Raw genomic sequence first — 23568 nt, forward strand, 5'->3', positions numbered from 1 at the left:
CTGGTCTTTTGCCACAGACCTGGCTTCCCTCTAGTTTCCACAGAATACTATTGATCCCCATATGAGCGAGCATGGGGGCTTTACAGTGCTTATCTCTAGCAGCACCGGTTTGTTTTTCACAGGGTGTTGCTAACGAAGCTTTGTCAGTAGCAGATATGCGTGGGAATTTCACACTATCAGATGGATGAAAAGTGCATCCAGGAAGTTTCTGTCCTTCAGAAATGATTACTTAGCCCCCAGCTTGCCACATTCTCCTGAAGGTAAAACCTTGACTGTCCAAGCTTTTCTCAGTGTGGGGTTTAAAGGCGATATAAGTAACTGTTGCTTCTCTATGTCTTTTGCCGATTTCTTGGCGCTGGGGAAGGGGTTGGCCTCCAGAATAGCGGGAGCATTCCCTAAGCTAAACTGTCTTTTAGCACTATCTCCTAGAGGCTGCTAAAAGAGGCTACAATGCTCACCAAAGATCAGTGCCTTCATTACACTTGGGAGGCAGTACAGGGAAGGAAATGGCCAAGGTTAGAGCTGCGCACCAATGAGTTATTTCTTTTGTTCGAGGAAAATCCTAGTCTTCTTTGGTATATTTGCATATATCAATCATTTCTAGAAAGGAAATGGTAGGAACAGCTCACAGGTGTGGCTTTTTTTTTAAAAGTAACCCAGACCATTGCCAATTCCCACTTACCTGGTGCCAACTTTGCCCTTAAGATAGGCTGAAATGAGAGCAAAGCATAGACCAATTTCTTTCATTGGCTCCCACATAACAGATGGTTTTGATACATAAATGTCTCCGAAGGCTAAAAACTTGTCCACAGACAAAGGAAAAGAACATACTGGAGTACACTTCAAAAGTGCAACTATTACCCGATACTTCAGCAAAGTTACTCAAATACTGCAGGGTATTTTGTTTGCTTAGTTCTATCAAGAGTGATGCTGCTGATGCAATACAACTTTCTGCCTTAGCTGGATCCAGATTCCAGTTGCGTCATCAAAACCACTAAGAATTCATACCGTAACCATGCAAACTTCACATACTGATCTTTAATCAGAAAACCCCTCTGCTATGTCCTTTCTACACAATTATTTGTGTTACTACTGTTACAAGCAAAGTAAGATTCAAAGGAGTTATTTTTTGAGAAGGACACAGTGGTCTGTATTATGTAATCAAAACAAACCTAAAGAAATCTTATTGATTCATTGAATCTTATTTTAGATGTAAAACTTGGACTTCCTGGATTAACTTTTATGAGAAATATTCTTGTGTAAGTACACAAGAATTATAGCCAAGAAAAATGTAGCCGCTTTGAGCATGATGGCATCTCTTATATTGTGTGCTTTTAATTCATGCTAACCAGCCATATACATTGGATATGAGCTGTTAACTTAAAAAAAATAAATATGGGAATTCAGAATTCCTCAGAAGCCTTCAATATGATTTTGGAGCTTACAGGAAAAACATTATGACAAGAACAAGACACTTTTTCTTCTGATATAGAGGGACATTAGAACTCATCATATGATTCGATGAGAATTTTCTGCATCATTGCAGACTGACTGTAGAAGTGATTTCTTCTTCCTGATCCTGATGTGCCTATTTTCATGTCTTCAGCGCTGCCCTATCCCATCTGTATATGAGAGAAGAAAGCAAAGTGGCTTTTTCACTGGACCAGCTCAGCTGGCACCAAGAGGCACTGCAAACAATGTGAGAAATTATCTCAAATACAAATGTGCTGTATCTGGGGCAAGCGAAAGCCAAATTCGCTCAGCAGTAGGCATGCCAGTGGAATGAAACATTATTCAGTAACAACTTTCTTACACAGAAACTCTAATTTTTTACCATATCACTTGTGGCACTACGTGCTAAGAAGGCATATAGCCCATGGTCTGAGCTGCAGTTTACAGCTGTTGTCCCAGCTGCCAGCATAGGTAGAAAAGATGATCTAGCTGTGCAGTCTTTGGCCTGGATAGCTCTGGGTGCCTAACCCCTGTGGATTTGGACTACTCCTACTAAGACTGGGGATAGTGTTACTACTGATAAACCTTGAAAAGCGTGGATGATAGAGAGCTGTGAGACAGACCATGGCTGTGTAGCCAAGGTGATCTTATAGAAATTATTGAATAATCTGGAGAATCAACAGGAGCTCTGCCAAAGTGGGTTGTGCAGTCAACTGCAGAAGAGAGCAAACCTGATACTCCCCTTACAGTGCCCTGGGGAGAGTTGAAAGCCCCTGAAGATGGTTCAAGTTATTCAGTGAGAAGAGCAGGGATTTGTCTGAAGTCACAGTGTTGAGTGTGTGCCATTAGCAGATGTTAAATATAAAAGTGTTTCTAAAATCCCAGCCTTTGGTCGGCTTGCCCAGACTTCAGTAAAGTACTTGCCTTATCTGGAGAGCCACAGCTGTGACCCTGAAAATAAATACTGTTCTTTCTTCCACAGTACCAAACAGGGATAACTCTTACGTGAGCAGAAGGGTACAGCTCTTTTATGTAACTTCGCCTGGTGATTTAAATGCCCTCCAGGAGTGCAGTTGCATCTTCAAACACCATTTTTACCTCCCAGGAAACTGCTTTTACCATCCTGTTCTCTCATGGGAGATGAGAAGCTCTCCATCCCCCCTGCTGAATGTGCTAATATATATAAAAGGTAAGACTCACTGTACTCATGTACAACAGGAGGCACGAGTCTAGACTCCAGGATGGGCACTTAATATAGACTGGGCACTTGAGATTCAGCCTCTGCTCCAAGGTCAGCTTTTAGATTTTACAACAAAAGCCCATGAGGGCAGCCCAACATGCAGGGGTTTCAGTAACAGAGTGTGGGAAAATTGCTTTGGGGGGTGGGGTGGGGAATTAGAGAAAACTGGAATCTAATAGAAGCATAGTATTACAGAAAGCTTTTCAGGGTAAAATACAGCCACCATTTTTGGGGTGGTTGGCACGCACGGAATCTCCTTTACCACAGCCCCCTAAGCAGCACACCCTGCCAGCCCAGCACCTGCGGGTAGGAGTAACGCCAGTGCAGACCCCGTGGCCAGGCTCCATCATGCTCCCTGGTGGCACCACACAGCTGATAAGCTGCAGAGCCATTGTCACATGAAGGATCTATGAGAAGATGTCCCCTGCTGAGCCAGTCACTGTGGCAAAATTACTTTCCCTAGAGGAAATAATCTCATTGTAATAGCAATGCACACCTCCCTCCCAAAGTTACCTGCCTCCAAGGTGCTATGACACCTCACTGGGCACGTGAAGCCCATCAGTAACAACAACATGTGTGACTGGAGTCACTCAACCTCCACCTCAAAGTAAAGAAAATGGACTCGTCCTCTACTGAAATAAGTCCAGGAGGAGGGGATTTGTTGTCTAAACTCCCAAACTAACAAACTCCAATTTAGTGTTTCTCTAAAGCTGTTACAAATGAAGGGACTTCTAACCAAGGGAGTCAGCCTTGGGAAGGATGGGAAACAAAGAATGGACGGTGAAAAGAACACCGGTATCTTAAGTTATGCAGAAAGCAGCCTCCCAGTAAGGAAGTTCTGGCAGGAGGAGAGGATGTGGTAAAGTGCTGCAATCCACAGAAAGCTGCTTGAAAGTAGGTCAAAGGCAATTGTGGTAGTGGGAGTTCGTGACTTCCACCTCAAATAGCCCCCCCAAAAGAGGGCAAAACCCCACCTGAGGAGCATGTGTAATTAGTGAAAGACTGCAGTGGTGCTATCTGAGGATGCGTACTAATTTACGCCAGAAGTGAGAAACTTGTAACCGATCCTGCATATGATAAATGGATATGCAATGTACTATGAAGTATAAACAGCGGACAAATGAGGGGAGAAGTTAGGGAAGTCTCCACCACAGCTTCTGTGATCAGTTGACAGGCTAAACCTGTCTTCTCCCCCATAGGGATGCCTGTTGGGTAAGAACTTTAATCTATGACTAACTCGGGTTAGCTGGTTTTAAGCTTGTTTTGCAGTCAGTGTATTATCACCGGCAATCCCCGAACCTCACTCTGTCACAAACTTGTATTTTCTATAATAAAAATCTTCAGCTGAAGTTCATTTTGTGCATCTTAGGAGATTCAAGTAGTTGTTATAAGGGATTTGACTCAGTGATGCTGTCAGCAGGGGTTCCTGAGTAGATTAGTCAAATCACCCTCGGATACAGTGGGCTGTCAAATGCAGGTAGCAGACGGGTTGGTTGGACAGAAGGGGCTCGTCTTGGGAAACCGACAGGCTGATCAAATATAAAGGGTCTGAGGAAACACCCCTTCTTAATATGACACACTGATACACAACTAATACAAAAAATGTGGCACCTATGGATTTATGCATAAGGGAGTAAGCAGCATGTTCAGTGGGAGTTTTCAGGATGATTTTGAACTTATTTCTACCTAAGTTTCACCAAGTGCATCCAAGTGCTTATTGTTTCCTAGGTTCAATTTGCACTGAGACAAGAAGCACTTGGATGTGAATTAATGCTGAAATAAGATCTATAATGAGCTTGGAATTCAGATCCAGCATGCAGCAATCTGAAAATGGATATCCTGAGTTTCTTACAGTCCCAAGATTGTTTTGCTAAATAAAAACAGCTTCAAACAATTTTTTCTTTTAATCAACAGCCCAGACATGTACTAATAAAATCATATTAACAATAAATTTTCATATTGGAGTGTTCAGACAGGGAAATAAACACTGTTTTAATGAAATCTACTCACCACCAAAAGCCAGACTCTTTTACACCGCTGTTCTTTTCACTGGTGGAAATCTGCAGTTGCTTCCCTGACTTTAAAGGCAGAATTAATACTTGCAGTGGAGTAACTCAAAGCAGAATACAAGCGTTGTTTGTTAGTAGGGACTCCGACTGTATAAATAAATGCAGTATGCAGCTGCTGTGATTTTTCTTTTTTAAAGCCAACTCACATTTAATTTGCAAATACAGTCAAGGCTAATTTACCCCTCATTTTGTCTTGGGATTTCTAAAATTATGGGGTAACAAATGCTAATTCAGGTAATGGTATTAATTCAAAATCTAAAATTTAGAGCTCGAGAAGCACTGATATGAAATAACTTCTGTTAGCCTTGAAATGAGATTGCTCATCATACTGACTCCTGCACCCTACATTCAAAGGGCATTTACAGATTTTCACTGAATAAGAAAAAGAGAGGGGAAATAAAATCTCCAAAATGCATAACTGCATTTCTTTTCTAACATGTTGTATCACAAAATTGCATCTGTTTTACTTGCAGAGTAGAAGCCTACATTTTACCGAGACAATAAAACAGAAAAATAAAATCATAGCAAATGGAAACCCCAAACCTTTAGCACACCTAAAAGGCCAGATTATCACCTGGAAAATGAAAACAAGGCACTGGTAACCAAATCTTTCAAAGCAGGATCAGCCTTCACAGAGGTTTACTTGACTGCAATTAGAGCTAGTGGTTTACCCTCCATGTTTGGTTGTGGGGTTTTTTTGCAAGTATCTTCTGGAAAGAAATGCAAGTCATTTACCAGCTTTTCCATTGTGTCCCTGTTAATCATCAAACTTCCATGGAATGGGGATTTTGATTCTGTTTTTGAGGAAAGGTGATCCTCAAAGAATATGAACCATGCCCAGAAGATGCTGTTCTGTTCCAGCGGTGTAAGGCTGCTTTCATAGATGTATTGTCCATAGTCCTTGGTACAGCACTTGTGTCAATGGCTACACGCTTTTTGAACAGGTTGACAATACCCTTTCAGATCTGTTCCTGACAGGTCTATTCAGTTACTGCTTTGTGTCAGCTTTAAAATTTCATGTTACATTTCTGCATGCAATTTCTTCAGCAATTACCTTTTCCCTTTCTTTTCCTTCAACAAGAAACTAACTCTTCTTAGTCTCAGAGAGCTGGAAAATGGCAGCAGAGGAGGAAAGGTATCTTCTCTCCCCTGACTGCAATATTAAACCTTGTGGCTACTAAGCTAATTTCATAGATTAATATAGATTGGAAAGGACATCCAAAGGTCATCTGGTCCAAAACCCAACTCAAAGCAGGGCTTAGATCATGTTTCTCAGGGTCTTATCTAGTTGAGTTTTGAATATCTCCAGGCACGGAGATCCCATAACCTCTCTGGGTAACCTGCTCCAGCATTCATCTACCCTTCTGGTGTACAAAATTACCTTTACTCTTTATACCGAGTATCCATCTCCCCAGATCTTTCCTGCATGTAAAGTTCCCAATATTGTTTTTAGGTTGTGATTAGTATTATTTTACAATAATATTAATTGCAATTAATCAACTGTAAACGTTTGCAATAAAAGGGAAGGAATGGACTCAGTGATTCAGGATATTCCTTTCAGTCTTGTCTATGGGTGGCATTGAGCTAGCAGATTTAAAGATTCAGATTTAGAGGTTCATAAATATGTATCTGCATGTGAACTATGTGTCTAAACTCCAGTTACAGTCAATGGGGATCTAGGATGGAATTCAGTTGCCCCTGTGTGAGCTTTTAACACCATTTCAAATGCCCTCAAGTATCCTGCCCCAGAAGAGCACATATCTCACATAGATCATATGCCACATCTGCTGGACCCAGGTAGGTGTTTCTCATACCCTAGAGAATCTGAAATGATGCCAGACACCTATGGACTATGCTATAGAAATAGTTCATACACACCATTGTATGAAGTATAGAAATAGGACATGACATAAATGGCCAGTGACCTACAGGCAAATTATTATATTTGAAGGCATGTGGTACAATGATGAATACAGCATGAATGTCTTCCTTACCATCTTCCCACTTTTGACAGCAGTATGGTTAAACATTCAAACAAAGAGAGAAGACACAGAAAACGTTCAGCTTTATGTAGCACACCGGTCTTGCCAACTCTTTTTTTAATAACAAGGTCACAAGTACGAACCATCCAAAGGGCACATGTGACAAACCACTTCTGTTCCCCATACACATACATGTGAAAGGAAAATTACCTAATCATTTCAGGTTTTATCCCTCAGGATTACTTCACCGTACGTATTTTTCCACATTTCTATTGTGCCATTTATCTTTATCCTGTGCCTTCTGCAGAAACTTCTTTCTTCCTCCCACAAAGGCTGCCAGGCTCCCACTCTCCGAGGGGTCACAGGTTGCAGAGAAATCCACAGAAACAGGAAAACAGGCTTCCTCAGTCAGTTTTGAAACACCAAAATCTGTTTCCTTTCTACAAAAATAAAGCCCGCCAGGGCATCCTCTGGGTAGGCTCATTGCATGAGCAGCAGCTCAGGAGGAGGGAAAAACTACAGAATTTCTTGCTTGGGAAATAAATGTGTGATAACTTGTAGCACTTACAAACCAGCAGAATGAAGGAGATAATTATCTTGCTGCTTTTGTTGCACTTACAGAGTGGCAGCATTGGATTTAATACTTCAGGAAAGCTCTGGACCACAGGCCAAGGTGATGAAACCCAGGCAAGTCACTCCAACTTGACTCCATCTCTGACCACAATTGTGGGGTCATCCCATTCTGAGATCCAAGCTGCTGAAGCAAGTGCCTCGCAGGGACCTCCTTTTGTATCTTCAGGCAAGACTGTGGGAATGGAAGCAGCGAAGAAAACCTCTAATCCTACAACCTCTACCCCTGCCAGCCAGTCAAAGGGTCACAGTGATGGTGACCCTCACAAAGATAAAATGGGAAACTCCTCTAACAGCAAAGGGACAGCTCTACAACGCAATGCTAGAGAGGTCGCTCTCCAGCAAGAGGTCACTACAAGCGGGGATGCAGCTACAGGGAACAGATCTCTCAAGCAGTCATCCCGCAGCGCTGGTATCACCAGCACCCAGCAGGATGCCAACTCCAAAGCATCTGGCTTTGAAACTACCAGGGGAAAGTAAGGAAAGTTACCTATTTTTTCTTGTCTCCGATGTACTGCTTACGAATGGTTGTTTTCCTGTTCCCAGTGAAACAATTTGCAAAAGTGCTAGTAATTTCAGTAAAATTGTTTTCTGAGCCTAAAGAAGACCATCTAAAAAAGCAAGGGAGTAAACCTGCAGTATTTACTCAATCAAAACCATACATTTGTAACAGAGTAAATGCTGCAATATTTTATTCCTTAGGGTAGTTATCTCAAAACCTACAGGAAAGTCATTATCATATACTGGTAGGAAAGGAATACAATAGATGTCTCCCTGTTTTATGCACAGTAAACTTTTGCTGATTTTTGTTGTTGTTGTTGTTCTTTTCTTGTGGGTAAATGAAATTGTGAATGCACTTTTTCATTTAGAATCTATTAAAAAATGATTGTGTTTGTAAACTTCTCCACTGATTGAAAATACAAGCAATTAAGTGTACAAAATGCATTGATCTGATAATTTGAAACACCTTATTCTGTGATAAAAACTTATGAAAAGTGGCATTGCAATTTAATGTGCATTCAGAACTGCATAATTCAATATATAACAGCTATGCATAACAGAGTATAAAATCGTACTGTCTAGTTTTATAGCTCTGGAAGTTTTCTTTGTTCCCCAACATCTTCAGTTCTCAATGGGGATGTTAATAATGACTTTGGAGATGTTGCAAGGTTCACTTAATTGCTGATATATATATTCAGATATTGGTAGAAAATTAAAACTACAGAGGATTGGTTTTCCGTAGTATTTATGGCAAGTGAGCTTTCAGAATACAGATTTCTCCTCTTCATAGTACTTGCCCAAATGTTAGCATCCAAAAGGAGGAAAACCACTTTTGCTTAAATTCACACTGAGACTAAATCACCCCTTGGAAATACTACAGTTACCTTGCTGTATGTGGCTGAAAGCTAATGCTCCTTCATCTCAAAAAAAAAAAAAAAAAAAAAAAAATTCCCATTGACCTGAGCATGTTTGGGATCATGCATAAATGAAAAAATGCACAAAGACCCAAAGGAAAGGAGTCCTTTGCCTCTGCTTGGAAGAGGTACCACAGTAAGGAGCTGTGTTTCCCACATAGCTTTCCTAGCATACTCCTTCAGTTGTGAACGTCATCCATTATGACTTACTACGGTGTTTGGCAGAGTGTCTGAGTTAACCTGAGTTAGATGGGTTGTCTTCTCACATGAAAGCTGATAACTGCATCTCCATTAAAACAGGTTGCAACATATGCTAACCTTAAAGTCTTTAGCTTTCTAGCCTTTTTCAACAATAGTATTCCAGTGAAATTAACCTTCAGAAAAGCTCTGTCAATTGGCAGGTATTGTTTCTAACATTTTACATAAGATACATATAGTAAGCAAAAAAAAAAAAAAAATCAGTCTGTGGTGAACAAGGCCTCATATTTTATTGATCATAATGGGATGGGGTTGTTGCTGCAGAGAGGCAAAATAAGAAAAACTTGTACTGTCTAGCACCTTATTTCATGAGCGGTTGAGGAGCAGCCTGCTGTGCCACATGCATAAAGGTCTTTTTTTTTTCAGTCCATTGAGCAAGTTAGTGATAAAGCTAGGATTGCGTATCAAAGTTACAGGAATGTGTAGCAGCATGAAACCCCAGCATAAAACAGAATGCTGAATCCCCACTCTCTTTCTCAAACTGCTGGGTTACATAGCCTCTCTAGCAAATGTCTACTGTTCTAGGCACAGCTTGATCCTTTCCACAGGAAGTTTCTTGTGTTACAAGCCTTGTTCTTCCTACCACATAAAAGTGTATTTTACAATCAGATAAGGCGGTTTTAAGCTTTTCTTTCAGTTTTGTCACTGACTTGGATTGTGACTTAAGTGAGTCACTTCAGTATTCTTTTTCCCTTTCCCTATGAATTAGACCTGGATGAATAATAAAGTCACTTGTGACTATATTTTTTTTTCAGTAAAGTCAGGAAAAAATGCCAAGTCTGGTGTACTCAATGTTACCTATCACTGCTGTGAAACACCTGGAAAGCTGCTGCTGAGAAACTATGCATAAGAAACTATGCATTTTTAGTTATCTGCAGGTGTTACTGACTATACCCTAAATTAATTTCTAGCATGTGTTTTCTTTTCAAAAAAATTTTTTTTGCATCTTTATTGCAAATAAAGTGAAAGAGATGCTGTAAAACTTCCAATAAAGACATACAGCTATCTTAAATGTTTATTCATGCAATGCCTGAACACAGCATGAACGACTCAATAGCAGATTTCATAGCTGTAAAATGTACTACCTCAGAGGAAATTTGGAAGCACGATTTGCTTTTTGAATTTACTTTGAATTAAAACAACTCTTTGGTTATAGTCTGTATTCCAACCTGAATTTTTGAGTGACCTTGTAGGAACTGCATGACTCCATAATTCTTTATGGCAACCCATTGTGCTAACATATGTGCAGGGATGGTGATGTTAAGAGGCTCCATATAGAAGAAACAATAGAGAGAGGTCAAGGAGAGACAAGAGGAAGGAAAACAAAACAAGAACGAGCACTTGTTTTTTAATATATTTACAATTTTTAAAATAGCAATACATGCACTTTGCTAGCGAGTCTCCAGGGCTGTCAGATTACCCACAAGGTACAATACGTGCCCATTGTATAAACTTAATTACCCAATACCCCTTTCTGAAGGAGGTTGTGTGCCTTACTGGCTTAATTACAAAGATCATTCCCTTGCTAACTCTACCCTAGATTTCCTGAGGACAGCATTTTGTACACATATCATATGCATACTAGAACTAGATCAGAAAAATGTTCTGGTTCCTTCTATTTTTGCAAAATTCCCATTAAAATGTCAGAAGAGCACGATTTGGAAATATTTAATGGATTTTAAAAGTCTGCACCTTGAAGAGTATTTCTGACAACCACCAAGTGTGGCATGAAGGACACACCCAGATATGGCAGCTAGCATCACCTCAGAGCCCAAACTTCCAGGTGCAGCTGTCGTGATGCTGCAGTGCCAAGATCAAGCTGGGAAGTCAAATCAGGGAGTCAGGATCGAGCCTGGTGACAGCGACCAGGGTAAAACACAGCCCAGTGATCACTGGGCAGCTCCAAAGGCCAAAGCCAGGCCAGGATGTCAGATTGCTGGTCAGGATTGGCACAGGTACAATGTCACCCTGGGGTGAACTTCACTGGAGCTCCTGAGCCCATGGGCAGGTTGTATGGGTGGAGAGCCCAGGTCAGGCTGGTCAGGCTGACTAAGACCCACAAGTGCCATCAGGGTTGTAGCAAATTTCTGTTTCATTTTATTGAAAGAAATGCACTATTAGAACTGTCAGAATAAATTAGTATTGTTTTTCCTATTGAAACAAGCATATTGACAAAGACTATGGCTTTATTTTAAAAACTTGTGTCAGGTTGGCTTTTCATATATCAGCAGAACTTCTGGGGGCAGTTACCTGATGAGAAGTACAGTCAGTAGGGCTAAAGGCTCCAGATTCAAGATCCTGCTGTTAATAAGGCAAAACTTGTCTTTGAGCCTCTTTATATTACATCCTGGTGTGGTATTTTACGTGTTAAATATTGGTCATATCCTTATCTCTGAAAACGCTAAACTCTTCCTTTTTCTTCCTGGAGTTAAAATGTAATGAAGTCCTGTTCTGTCACAGTGAGGTGGAACAATTTTATAGTTAACCTTACAATAAGTACAGGAGGACATAACTTATAGATTCTGTAGCTACCTGCTCTCAAACCATTTCAGAAGAGTGATTTCTCTGGTGAGTTATCCCTGCTTCCAGGATGGCCTGCACCCAAACTTTCAGAAGGATAACAAAACTTCATAGGAAGCACATCTGGAACGGCCTGAGCTGAAGGAAAGCTCCTTTCTTCACTCTAAATAAAATAATGAATTTAACTTAAACTCTGAAATGTAAGGCTTATGTGTCTACAAACAAACACATATATTTTTTTTTATTTCTACCTATCTTCAAATTTTCCTGGATTCCCCATCAATGAATAAAGACATGCTAGAAAACTAGAGCTGTGCTTCAGCAGCAGAGCACGAGTTTTTCACAGGTTCAGTGACATTAAATGTGAGCATCAATTTGGTATCAAAGAAGAAAATCGATGATACATTCTTTCCAATTGAGTTCATGTGAGAGACATCTCTTTTAACCTGTGGAGAGAGGCAGTAGCAAGTATTTCACTGTATTAAGCAGCTTAAGTAACACTGGTGCTATGGAGCAAGTCTGAGGCAAATCTCTGAGACTAGCACACTCATCCTTCCATTCTGAACCCAATTTTATTAATTACCATTCCAGGCAGCTCCTGAATACGTGAGACATTCATTCGGGCTGTAAATTAACCACAGTATCTTCACATTGTTTGACAGTTCTGCATTACTCTTTTCTCTCAGTGTGTGTATATTACACATTTTCCAATTACCATGAATCCACTGAGGGTCTTCATAGACTTTCTCTGCCATTACCTGAGGTAGTGGTGAGGTAACAGCATTTTATTACTAAGCACCAAAGGGTTTAATAAAGTCAGCACCAGGGACAGATTTGCTTAGCTGTCAAATGTGGTAGGAGTGCTGAAATATTTCATTCTCATGACCAGACCTCTGCATTTCTCCCTGGAAACTGCCTGTGCCCGTATCAGCTTGGTAGAATTTCTAGGGCACTGACAAATAAAAATGAATAGTTGATCTCAGCAGATGGTTCAAATACACAAGCTGTGTAGAAACCTGGTTTAACTGCCTAGTTAATGCAAGGTTCACAGTCTCTTTTAATCATGTCACTTTTTAGCAGAGCAGAGAGAACAATTCTTGAATCGATTTCTTAGATTTTGCATCACTGTGCATTTACAATAAATAAAGTCACGCATGGCTTAGGTTTCTGCCTCACTAGGTATATTCATTATGACCTGGAAGAAGGAACCTCTTACACTGGTACTTAGGTTGCCTTGGTGGCTAAGTGTCAGAGGATGTTTGACAAGTAGTGCTTGCTTTGCCCTCACAATGTTGTATTCCAGTCATGCAGAAGACCTTTGCGATGAGCCCCTCCTGTTCAGCAGCAGCTTGAACGTACTTTTGACACTTGGCTATAAGCCCATAATCTAATTTTCCTACACATGCTGAATGCAGTGTTACTCCCATTGCAGTCCTAAAGACCAAAGCAAATTGTTCATTCAAGTGCTGGTGTTCACTACTTTATTGCTATTTTATCCACAGAATAAATGGGGCAATGACATAATTATGCAGTTCCATAATGATGCATGTGGCATGGTACCAAAAAAAATGTAACTGTCCAAAGAGAAATGTAACACAAGTATTTAGTGACTGGTGTCTTCTGCTGAGCACAGAAGTAAAACAGTTAATTGATGACTGCGACTGCTGGAGTGAAGTAGTGAAATACCTTACTGCATCCTGCAGATTAGCTGCTACTGCACACTGTACAGCAGTCCTGGTACAAGGCAAAAGCTGCACAAGGTCCATGCAATTCACAGACATTTTGTTTGTGTTAGTGCTATTATACCTCGTGCACTGAGGAAATCTTTTCCACTTCTGATCTCTCATGCACAGAATGAATTAAAGAACCTGTTTGCTCCAATGTGGTGGTCACTTTACAATCACATCCAGTACTGGGGTGGAAAGGAGTCATTGCTGTGATGGTTTACTCAGCATGCACTGCTTCCCAGAGAGACCCTGTAGGATATTTTTGTCTTTCAGGGAGAGAAGAAATGGTAAACACATCTCCATACAATTCTGTTGTGTAGATGATAAAATAATAATTTCTTGAAACCAGATAAAAAACTGGGAAATAACACAATCCAGAGTTGTGGTTTTCTAAGACAGCCTTTCAGTAATGATGGCTAGGCAGAGTCATGACAGACTGTTTTCAGTAGCACAGGAAACATAGCACTGGGAAATAAAAAAAACCCCAGATTTCCACCCAGGTTGCTTTTGAGACACTCACAAAGTACTTATAAAAGACAAAAAGCCAAGCATCTTTTTATCTTCTCAAGTCTGATTATTTAGTTTTTCTGTGATCAGATTCAGATAAGGCACTACTATACAGATGAATTATGAAATTTTTAGTGACTGTAATAATGGTTTCAGTACATCTCGTTACACCAACTATTGCATTAATGGTCATGTTTATCTTTATTCTTGCTCTTTGTTTCATTTGCTATGGGAACACCGAAGATTAGGAACAAACAGTTTTCCATCCCTACTCATGTCTCTTCACCCCTCTGCATAGATTAGGATTACTGTAACAAACTGCACACAGTGTAACCATTTACTTCCCAGCCACTGCAAACATTTGACTCTTTGGAACATTTCATTTAAGGTACACCAGAAACACCAGCTCAAATCTGCACAGAAAAGATGCGTTCTTACAAATCTAAATATAATCAATATTTTAGAAAACTGACACTAATTCCTAGAATAGACTTGGCAAGCAAAAGCACAGTAGCAAGGTGTCCCCAAATGTTTTCCAAAAGCATTATCTGTGCTGCTAGTTAGAGAATGCAAGTGTTTCAAAAGACAATTTTCTGCAACATCTCAAAGGAACCATTCTGAATTACGCTCCTGGTAAGTAACACCATAGGTCATGAGAAAAAGTCTCAGAAAAAAATCACCTTGAATTTCACAGACTTTGGTTCAGATCCTTTTTGTTCAAGAGCCCCCTAAGAAATCCATCAGTGACAGCATAAAGCAGTAGGTCTGCATGAGTAAGTAACAAAGGTACAAAGCAACAGGCAAGGCATTTGACTATTTAGTGAACCTAAATAAGAGAAGAGAAGCTGCCCAGAATAACACTATGAAGAGATTAAAGAACAACATTCACCCCTGGAATTGGGGTGGATCTTCTTTTTTAACATTTTCATTTTGTCACTTAAAAAGGCTTTTTTTGTGTGTGTGTCGGTATTTCTCACAGTGGAGAGGCCATTGCTGACATACTGCAATCTACTTTTCTGTAGTTTACAAAACGACTAACAAACCAATGAAAACCAGTACCACTGAAAGTCATCTGAGAAGCGCTAACAGTAAACTAGACCAGAACTACCTTAAATGAATTGTGTACTCTGGGTCAATTAGACGATGGAAAACACATTTATATTCCAGAGGAAAAAATGCAGAATTAAGACCCTTTGAAAGAGAGTTTTTCTGGGGTTTCAAATGTGTTTTATCAGATGATTCTTAAAGCAGGTTAATGGGTATCTTCTCAAAAATCTCAGTTCTGTTTGTGGGAAAGTTTGATTGTTTTGAAGGGCTCTGAACAGAGAGAGAGATAAGGTTTAAAAGACCTGATGTTGTTCACAACAAGACATTTTAAATACTAAAATAGATCAGCACAGTGCTAGGTAAGTGGAAATTGTGAATTAATTTTTGCAGCACAAGGTAGAACACAAAATTGGTCAAAACAGTAAATAAAAACTTGGATGAGACAAAGAGGCTGTTCACAGTCCAAGGCTTCAGCACTGTAAATACAGAAAAAGGAAATGAATGATGAGAGTAGAATTTGTGTTTTGTAACAGACAGGACAAAATGTCAAGACCCTGAGTCCTGAAAAAAACCCATTAAACAAATTGTATAATTCCCCCCACCTGATACTTAAATGTCAACAAGGCAGCTCTTTTTCAGGGCAAAAAACATATCCTATAATGTATTTTATCATCCCATACTATATTATATTACATATTCAATGCAATTTTCAGAGGCTGTCCTGGTTTTACATTCCAATCAGCATGTAAAACAGATTTCCCAATTTGATTTGTTTATGGTCAGTCCCTAGTGAGTACTGAATTTTTATTTCAGCTGAGATTCATACACTGCAGAGCAGAAGCTAAGCAGTGAACATAAAAAAAATTAACTGATTTTGGTTCAGGCTTATAATTTCTCTTTGAACTAGAGCTTATATTTTGAAGGATGACTGATGTTCATATAAAGATACAGAATTTACTGTATCACTAGTATTAAAAAGGTAAGAGGTCTATGTAGTCACCTAGTGGAGTTGAAAGGAAGTTGCTGAAACCAAAACCTGGTCTCCCATGTAATAGTAAAAAACCCTTGTGAGGGTGCTTGCTATCCTTATAATCTCAGTGTTTACATTATGTCCATCAACATTATCTCTCCTCATCCAGACTTGGCAGGTTGTTTAAAGCAAATTGAAAATGTATCACAGCAATGTTCTTTTATACAACCTAAATTCAGGGCCTATACTCTTATCTTCATGTAACAGTCTTTCAGACTGGGAAAGATATTAGCTGAAAAAAAAAAATAATAGAAAAAATGGATTTCTTCCACACTATGTCATTATATGTTTTTATGTATGAATGCACTTAATCTACTGTATTCAGAAGAACAATCATATCACACAAAGGAGACAGAATCATAGGATCTCAGGTTGGAAGGGATCTCTGGAGGTCACTAGTCCAACCTCCTGCTCCCAGCAGGGACAGGTGTGAGATGAGACCAGATTGCTCCAGGCTTGATCCAGTCAGGTACTGAGCTCCATGCTCCGGGCTGGTGATTACACAGCCTCTCTGGGCCCTGCTCCACTGCCTGCACATCCTCAGGGAAAACAAGTTTCTCATACTCAGTCTGAAACTCTCTTGTTTCAATATGGGCCTGTTGCCTCTTGTCCTGCCATGTACTGCTGGGAATAGCCTAACTCCAGCTTCTCGATAGCCTCCCTGGAGGGCCTGGGGGGCTGCTGTGAGGTGTCATCAAAGTCCTCCCTTCCCCAGCCGGAACAGGCCCTGATCCCTCTGCCTCTCCTCACAAGGCAGCTGCTGGCTCCAGATGCTTGTAGCAGCTTTCCACATCCCCACTGCTGAGGTGTAAAGGTCAATACAAAATGAAAATGTCTAGAATCCAGATTAGTATTGCATAAACTATTCTGCGCAATACAAATCAATGGCATACAATGTGAATGAGGCCTAACCACCAAGCTGTGCATGGACTTTAACAACAGCTCAAGCTCTGGGTCCTTTTGTATTCCTTCAGCAACACGATAATCTCATTTTCATGATTCAGTGATGTTCAGCCGGGCTGATTCAATAGCATTTCTATTAAAAGCCAGGTGATCTAATTCACTCACAGATGAAGATAACTCATTTTCAGATATAATATGAAAGGGGCAGAACAAAATCTATACCCTTTGTGGCCCGACTACTACCAGTGTTGCTCTTGAGCCGTTTTAGGACCACTCACTCACAGGGATCTGCGCTTACAAGCAAGTGGAAGCTATCCTGTATGGATATACTTGATATTTGGTAGCTGGCAGTTTTTGTGAGGGTTTGATTGTTTGTTTGTTTTCTTGGCAATGTTCCCAAAGAAGAATTTACAGCGGCAATGTGCTGTGGAAGGGACGCTTGCAGTCCCAAAAGCTTCTACTTGCCTTCTCATCTGAAGGAAATGATAAATTTTTGCTGTTAGTGTAAATTGTACTTCACTTTTCAGCAACATTGGGTATCGCAGCGTCAAGAGGCGTGGCTCAAAGCCTGCTGATGTTAAATGGAAACACTTCCATTGACTGCAAATGTATTTAGAACCATCCTGTCACAGACCAGACAACTTCAGCAGCAAGCAGTCACTGCTCTCCTTCTTCGGAGTTAAACACCTATGTTTTCTTTTGCTGCCCTCCGCCCTCCCTAGTCACCCCCGGGAAGCCCAGCAGAAGGCGGCGGGGCTCTCCTTGGCCTTTGGTGCCGGCTCCGCTGTGGGCAGTACCCGAGCGCACACGGCCCCGGCCCCGGCCCCGGCCCCGCACACGGCGGGCACGGCCGCCTCAGCAGGCGCCAGCCGGGCGGCGACCGCGGACGGACGCGCCCACACAGCCCCGCGCGCGGCGCGTTACCCGCCGCCGGCAGCTTCCCGCCTCAGCGAGCGACGGCCGCCACCTGCCGGGCCCGCCCGGCAGCGCCTCCCGCCCCGCCCCGCCCCACAGCGCCGCCCCGCCTCACAGCGCCTCCCGCCCCGCCCCTCTCCGCCCGCCGCCTCGCAGCGCCTGCCACCGCCCCACCGCAGGGCTGCCCGCCGGCGGCGCTTTGGGGCGCGGGGAGGGCTCCGCCGAGCCGCGGCAGCAGCAGGCAGATGGCGGCGGTGGCTGTGGCGCGGCCGTGGCAGCCCGCGGGGGGCGGCGGGGTGACCTCCCGCCGCTGCTGCGGGTGTGGGGCGAGCAGCTTAGGCGGGCCAGGCCCGCCGGAGAGGGGCTGAGGCGGAGCATGAGTCCTGCTAACCGAGGGCTTTAGCGTGCAGGCAACAGGCCGGTGAAGCGATGCGTTTAGGGCAGGGCTCCTCAGAATTTTTAACCAGGGGGGCCGGCGCGGATGAAGTGGCAGGCAGTCATCTGCGGCTGCTTGGTCTGTAAATACTGGGGGCCGGATTGAGGACCCTGGGGGGCCGTATCCAGCCCGCGGGCCATAGTTTGAGGACCCCTGGTTTAGGGATTCAAGTGTCCCCTGAATGGGGAGGCAGGGATCTGCCTGACAGCACGTGTTTGTACAGCTACCTGAGACCAAGTGAGGTGTTTTTTTCATCTTACGAAGTCCAGTCCAGCTTCAGAAACCTGCACAGCCAACTAAGAAACTGCATTTGCTGTTTATGAAAGCTTGGATCAAGAATAAGTAGATAACTACCACTAAGACATTACCTATTTACTTGCATCGCAGGGCCAGTTTCCATAAGCCACAAAGTTTCATTTTGTGGATGGGAAAGTTGCTTTTTGCAGGGAATCGCATCCCTTTGAAGCTGCAAGATGTTGGCCAGTAATTCACACCATATATACCCCCATACCATGAGGCCATGTAAACTGTGATACCATGTAAATCACTGAGGATGTCAGGTGAACACAGGGAAACACTACAGTAATCTGTCAGAAACACTACAGTAATCTGTCAGAAACACTACAGTAATCTGTCAGAAACACTACAGTAATCTGTCAGAAATCAGCTTTTTTTCCCAGCTGAGGGAAACACACGTATTATTGGTATGTACTCATGTAGGCTGGGCACTGGGCTTCGTGCCATGCACACCATGCAGGCACTCCTTGCGCACAATTACCCCAAAGCTACTTCTGTTTCACAGCTGTCTCCAGGCTGCATCCTTTCTATTTTCTGGCCAACTGTGGAAATGAAGAAATGCTTCATGAGAACGTTTTCTCTGTGGGAAAAGAAACAGAACTGGTGTAAGCAGAAGAGGAGAAAACTTCTCTGAGAGGGTGTTAATGCAAGGTCTGAATAAACTCTATGGGATGTGTAGGATCCCAAAAGCTAAAGACAGGCTTAAAGGCACTGTCTGGGTCCCACTAATGCCCTGCTAGTTGTATGTGCTTTGCTCCCGCTTTGTGGGCAGGCTCCACGGCCCTTTAGCTGCTCAGGACTTTGAATTTGCAATGGCCATAAACGCCAGAGGACTCGGGCCTGCCAAGGCTGCAGAGTAGACATGCTTATTGCTTGCAAAAGAAACAAATGCTGCTGTTTGTACTATGCCTTACTTCTCAGATATGGTCAACCCACATTTGATGCAGAGCTGAGGTAGCAGTATTTTGATTCAAACTGGAAAAACTGCTGCAAATATCACAAGCAAAGAGACTCTTTCAAAGGCTTGAGGACTCAGAAGTACTCTCCCTCACCTTGCTACCAGTGCATTTCCTGGCCAAGAGGAAGATGAAATCTGTCACATAGGCTTCATACCAGTCAGGGACTTGCACCACTTTCTCCAGGCTGGATTTCTGTTGTACGTTGCAAGGATTTTGTTTTATTTTTAAATACAGCTTTCCTGATTGAAACCAGGCTCAATGCAAAAGAAACACCAGGATTCTGCAGCTTTCAACAAAATCTGCATGTTAGAAGCCTGTGTTGCTGATCTGGAATATATTATTCCATGGAGGGTAAAGAGGATTTTCAGGTTTAAAGTCCTGTTATGCAAATCAGTTGCCTTCTGTTCTGCCTTTGCATTAACACAGCCTGTCATAGTTCTTCCGCCATGCTTCATCTTCTATTTCCAAATCTACATTTTTTCAGACAATTTGATTTCAAAATTATATTTACATTCTTAACATCTCTTAATGAGCTTATTTCATTGGTAGTGTAAACCTAATTATGAATCACACCAGGGGCTCTTTTGCTGTGAATATTTCCTCCAATTTAGCCTGATCAAAGATTGCTGGGCCATGTGAGAAACACAGCTTCAGACATTGCACTCATGTCGCTTAAGAATGACTTAAAAATTTTAAATAGAAACAATCTGCTCAAGTTGAGTTAAATTTTTGGTAGACCAGAGGCTGAGTTCAGACTATCTTTAAAAAACAAAAGCAGTACTTAACTGATATATTTGGAATGTATTGTACCATGCTTTCCTTTGGAGGGCACCTCCAAACGGGCAGGTTCCAATAGCTGTTACCTTGAAGCTAGCCACCCTCAATAATAACAATAATTAGTGGATTCACATGATGAATTTTAAAAAGTAGTGGTTTAACTGCACTCTCTGCATTCCAGGGCTGTAATGTATGTTACAACTGCTTTTTATGCTTTTTATGCCTTTTTTCATTGTTTTATCTTTTCATTGACCACATTTGCTCAGATGTAAAATGGCATTCAGTTACCAAAAATTATACCCCAACCATGTGCACTGCAGAAAAGGTTGTCATTGACAACACTGCTATATGTCTTCTGCTTATTCCTTTTCTCTGGTGAGCTGTCAGGTCTGCATGCAAGGCTAGAGCACAAGCTAGGAAGCGACGAGCTCAAGTCCTAACCTCACTGTAGCCCAGAAATAAAATCCGACTCCAATATTTGGGTTCTGGATTTGCAGAGGTGGTAAGCTTAGCACCCAGCTGTGCCAGGTGTTAGCTCTTAGTTCCTCACTTTCCAGACAGCTGATATTAACAGTAAAAGAGGTGTGGTGCTGCAAAACTGCTTGAGGTGGTGTTACCGCTACAGATATCTTCTGATCAGACATTATATACCCTCACTTAATTGCCGAGGGTTATTCATGAATTTAGATGTTTACATTCTCTATACCAAGTTTCAATCATAAGCAAGCCACCATGCTTAGTCAGAGCTCACCTGAACAGACCACTCTCAGTCTGGCCCAGCATCACTTTCTACATGTGTTAAGAAATTTTTAGCATCTCATTCATATACTGAGATATTTTTTTTTGTTTTAATCTCTGGGCTACAATTCAGAGAAAAAAAAACCAGTTTTTAATCTAAGGTATGAATATCCAGAGCCCTTGCTACAGCTGTGAAATGGAAAAGACCTCCTGCCTGTAGTGAAAAAGGAGCTCAGTGGTAATGCCCTGAGCAAGGTAACAAGCCTTGATGACCCTAAGCAACCTCACCTGAAACCTCCACCCACACTCATGGGCCAGGGCACCATTTAAGCCCAGGCTAGAGGCTGTTTTCCTCCTAAAGGTGCTTGTCTCTAGCAGTCTTCTTGGGTCTGACTTGTTACCTAGTACCTTCTTGATTGTTGCTGTGGGCTGGTGATTGATCCATACCTGACTCCTTACTGCTGGTTGCCTGTCTCTGGTGCTGTGGTACTTGTATGCTGCTGGTGAGGTCAGTGCCTAGTTTGTGTGGCTGGCCTTCCCCTCCTGACTCACTTTCTGTTAGGGAGAAACTCTGTTCTTGCTGCTCCCTGATGCTTGGCAAGCAAGCCCTGTGGAAGAGCTCGCTTCCTGGTTGCCCTTGTATGGGAGCTAAGTATCCTGCCATGTTCTGCTCCTCCTGAGGGCTTGGCAAGAGGGGGGGTGCCTGTCCTTCTTTGTGAGCTGCAAGCTCTCTTTCTAGCTAACTGTTGGTAGTGTTTAGCTGCAAGTGTCATTACGATTTAGTTACTACTGCTAGTCTCTGTGGTACAGGAGGCTGTAAAGGACCCATATACCCCAAACAGAGAGGTGGCGTAAGTAACTTTACGATCCCTCTGCAAAACTCAAAAGACTTAAATCTCCTGATTCTGCCAAATTTTGAGTCTCACACTTGCATAGAGTTGCTCCCGGTTTCCGCAGAGGTAGTGAGAAGAGTACCTAGTCTTTAAGCTTATGCGTGAGAGGTGCATTTAATTTTTAGCTAATATTTATTCACAGAGTCTCTAATTTATACTCACAGACAAAAGGCTATAGCAAGAGGAGTCAGAACATAAAGGAAGCATCAAATAAAAGCACAGCCTTTTTATACCCAATTAAAAAGAAATATTATCATAATGAAAACTCTCAAGGAAGTAGAGAGTGAGTGAGCAAAATCAGATCGGAGAGACTCAGTAAACCCCCATTTTATATGAAACGCATTATTCATCGATTAAACAATACTTGTTGTATGAGGGAGCACCACAATACTGACAGCAGAAATGATGAAATTCAGCCTGTTGGCCTTATTTAGCATCTTAATTCCCAGCTTATCCTGCTGTTTTCTCGGCAATCCTTTTCCAAGTAAAGAACTACTGAATTTAATGCAAGTGCACTGGTAGGATCTCAGCAGACAAAAGCAATCACTTAAGGACGGACAATGATATTATTTTGTGTTCTGTGCCATTGTTCCTGTTTGAAGCAGTGTGAATCTGTACTAAGGGCATGAATACCCTTAAGTAAATGGAACTAATCTGGTCTTAATTGTATTTTGATTTCCACTGTAAGGAGCCTATAAAAAGATACTGATTTCAGGGGTAAATATATATATATATATATCTCCATATTGGATTATGAAATGCTGGCAGAACTACTACAACCAGAAGCAAAGGTTAGCAGCAAAACATGAGACAATGGTTTCTCATCCCTCCTGCTCTTCATCTTTTATTTGTAGGTGATTTCTGTTTGTTCTTTAGTCCTTCCCTAATAATGTCATGTATTTAATTCACTAGTTTAGTTAATGCAAAATACTAAATTGGTATATTCAAAGATCTAATCGTGACTTTAAGATCTTTTTCGTGATGATAGTTAACTTAGGTAGTCATATTGTTTGTAAAACCTGTCTTGATTTGTGTCTGACTCTGCATTACAAGACCCGTTTCTGGCACTTAGTTAGTTGGAAATTCAGTACCATGAGATTTCTGCAATTCTTCGAGATGAGCTTTAGGTTTACTACACAAAATGGTTTCATACAGCTCTGTATAACTCTGTCATCTCCCTATTCACCTACTTTCCCCCTCATTAATGAATATAATGTCTATTACAGATTCATGTGGGATTCTTCTGATAAACTGTTTCATGAGAAAGCTACCTAGTCTTTCACCTCTCTGAATTAATGGCTTATTAATCTATAACAGGATCTATCCTTTTTAGTATGTGACAGATTGCTTCCCCCCGCAACAGCTTTTGGTGAGTGACCTTGCCAAAGACTCTGAAAATCATTCCTTTATCTATCTGCTTATGACTCAAAGAATGCCAATAGTTTTCTGAGGCAAAATTTCCCTGTAGAAATCTGTCCCAAGCCATTATTCAGTTTATAATTTCTGCTTAATTCTGTTCTCCACTTTAGCTTCTATCAAGTCGCCTGGTTCCAAAGCCTGATCTAACAGTTTGTGGTTTCTTGCAACCCCCTTAGAATCCTTTTTAAAAAACCCAAGCCCATCCTTGCACTTGCCAGCTCCTATGTCCTGTGCTGCAGTGAACAAGTTTGATCATTTTGTACGTGACTTCCTTCTCTGGGTGGATAACCAGTGGTACAGGTGAGCGTGGAGCTATCACGCTATTGCTGTGTGTGCCTCTGACCTCAAGGTGTG

The 23568-nt window shown here is 41.7% G+C and overlaps 1 protein-coding gene across 1 annotated transcript in view; it reads left to right on the top strand.

The window, feature by feature from the left end:
• The first annotated feature begins 7228 nt into the window (after window positions 1–7228).
• MMRN1 (multimerin 1) overlaps window positions 7229–23568 on the top strand; it is a 44785-nt gene continuing 28445 nt past the window's right edge. The window contains exon 1 of the mRNA XM_037379362.1: window positions 7229–7849. Coding sequence (XP_037235259.1) covers window positions 7323–7849 — 527 coding nt within the window. The 5' untranslated portion in view covers window positions 7229–7322. The remainder of the gene's footprint in view (window positions 7850–23568) is intronic.

Source organism: Falco rusticolus, chromosome 1, assembly GCF_015220075.1.
Source record: "Falco rusticolus isolate bFalRus1 chromosome 1, bFalRus1.pri, whole genome shotgun sequence".
NCBI lineage: Eukaryota > Metazoa > Chordata > Aves > Falconiformes > Falconidae > Falco > Falco rusticolus.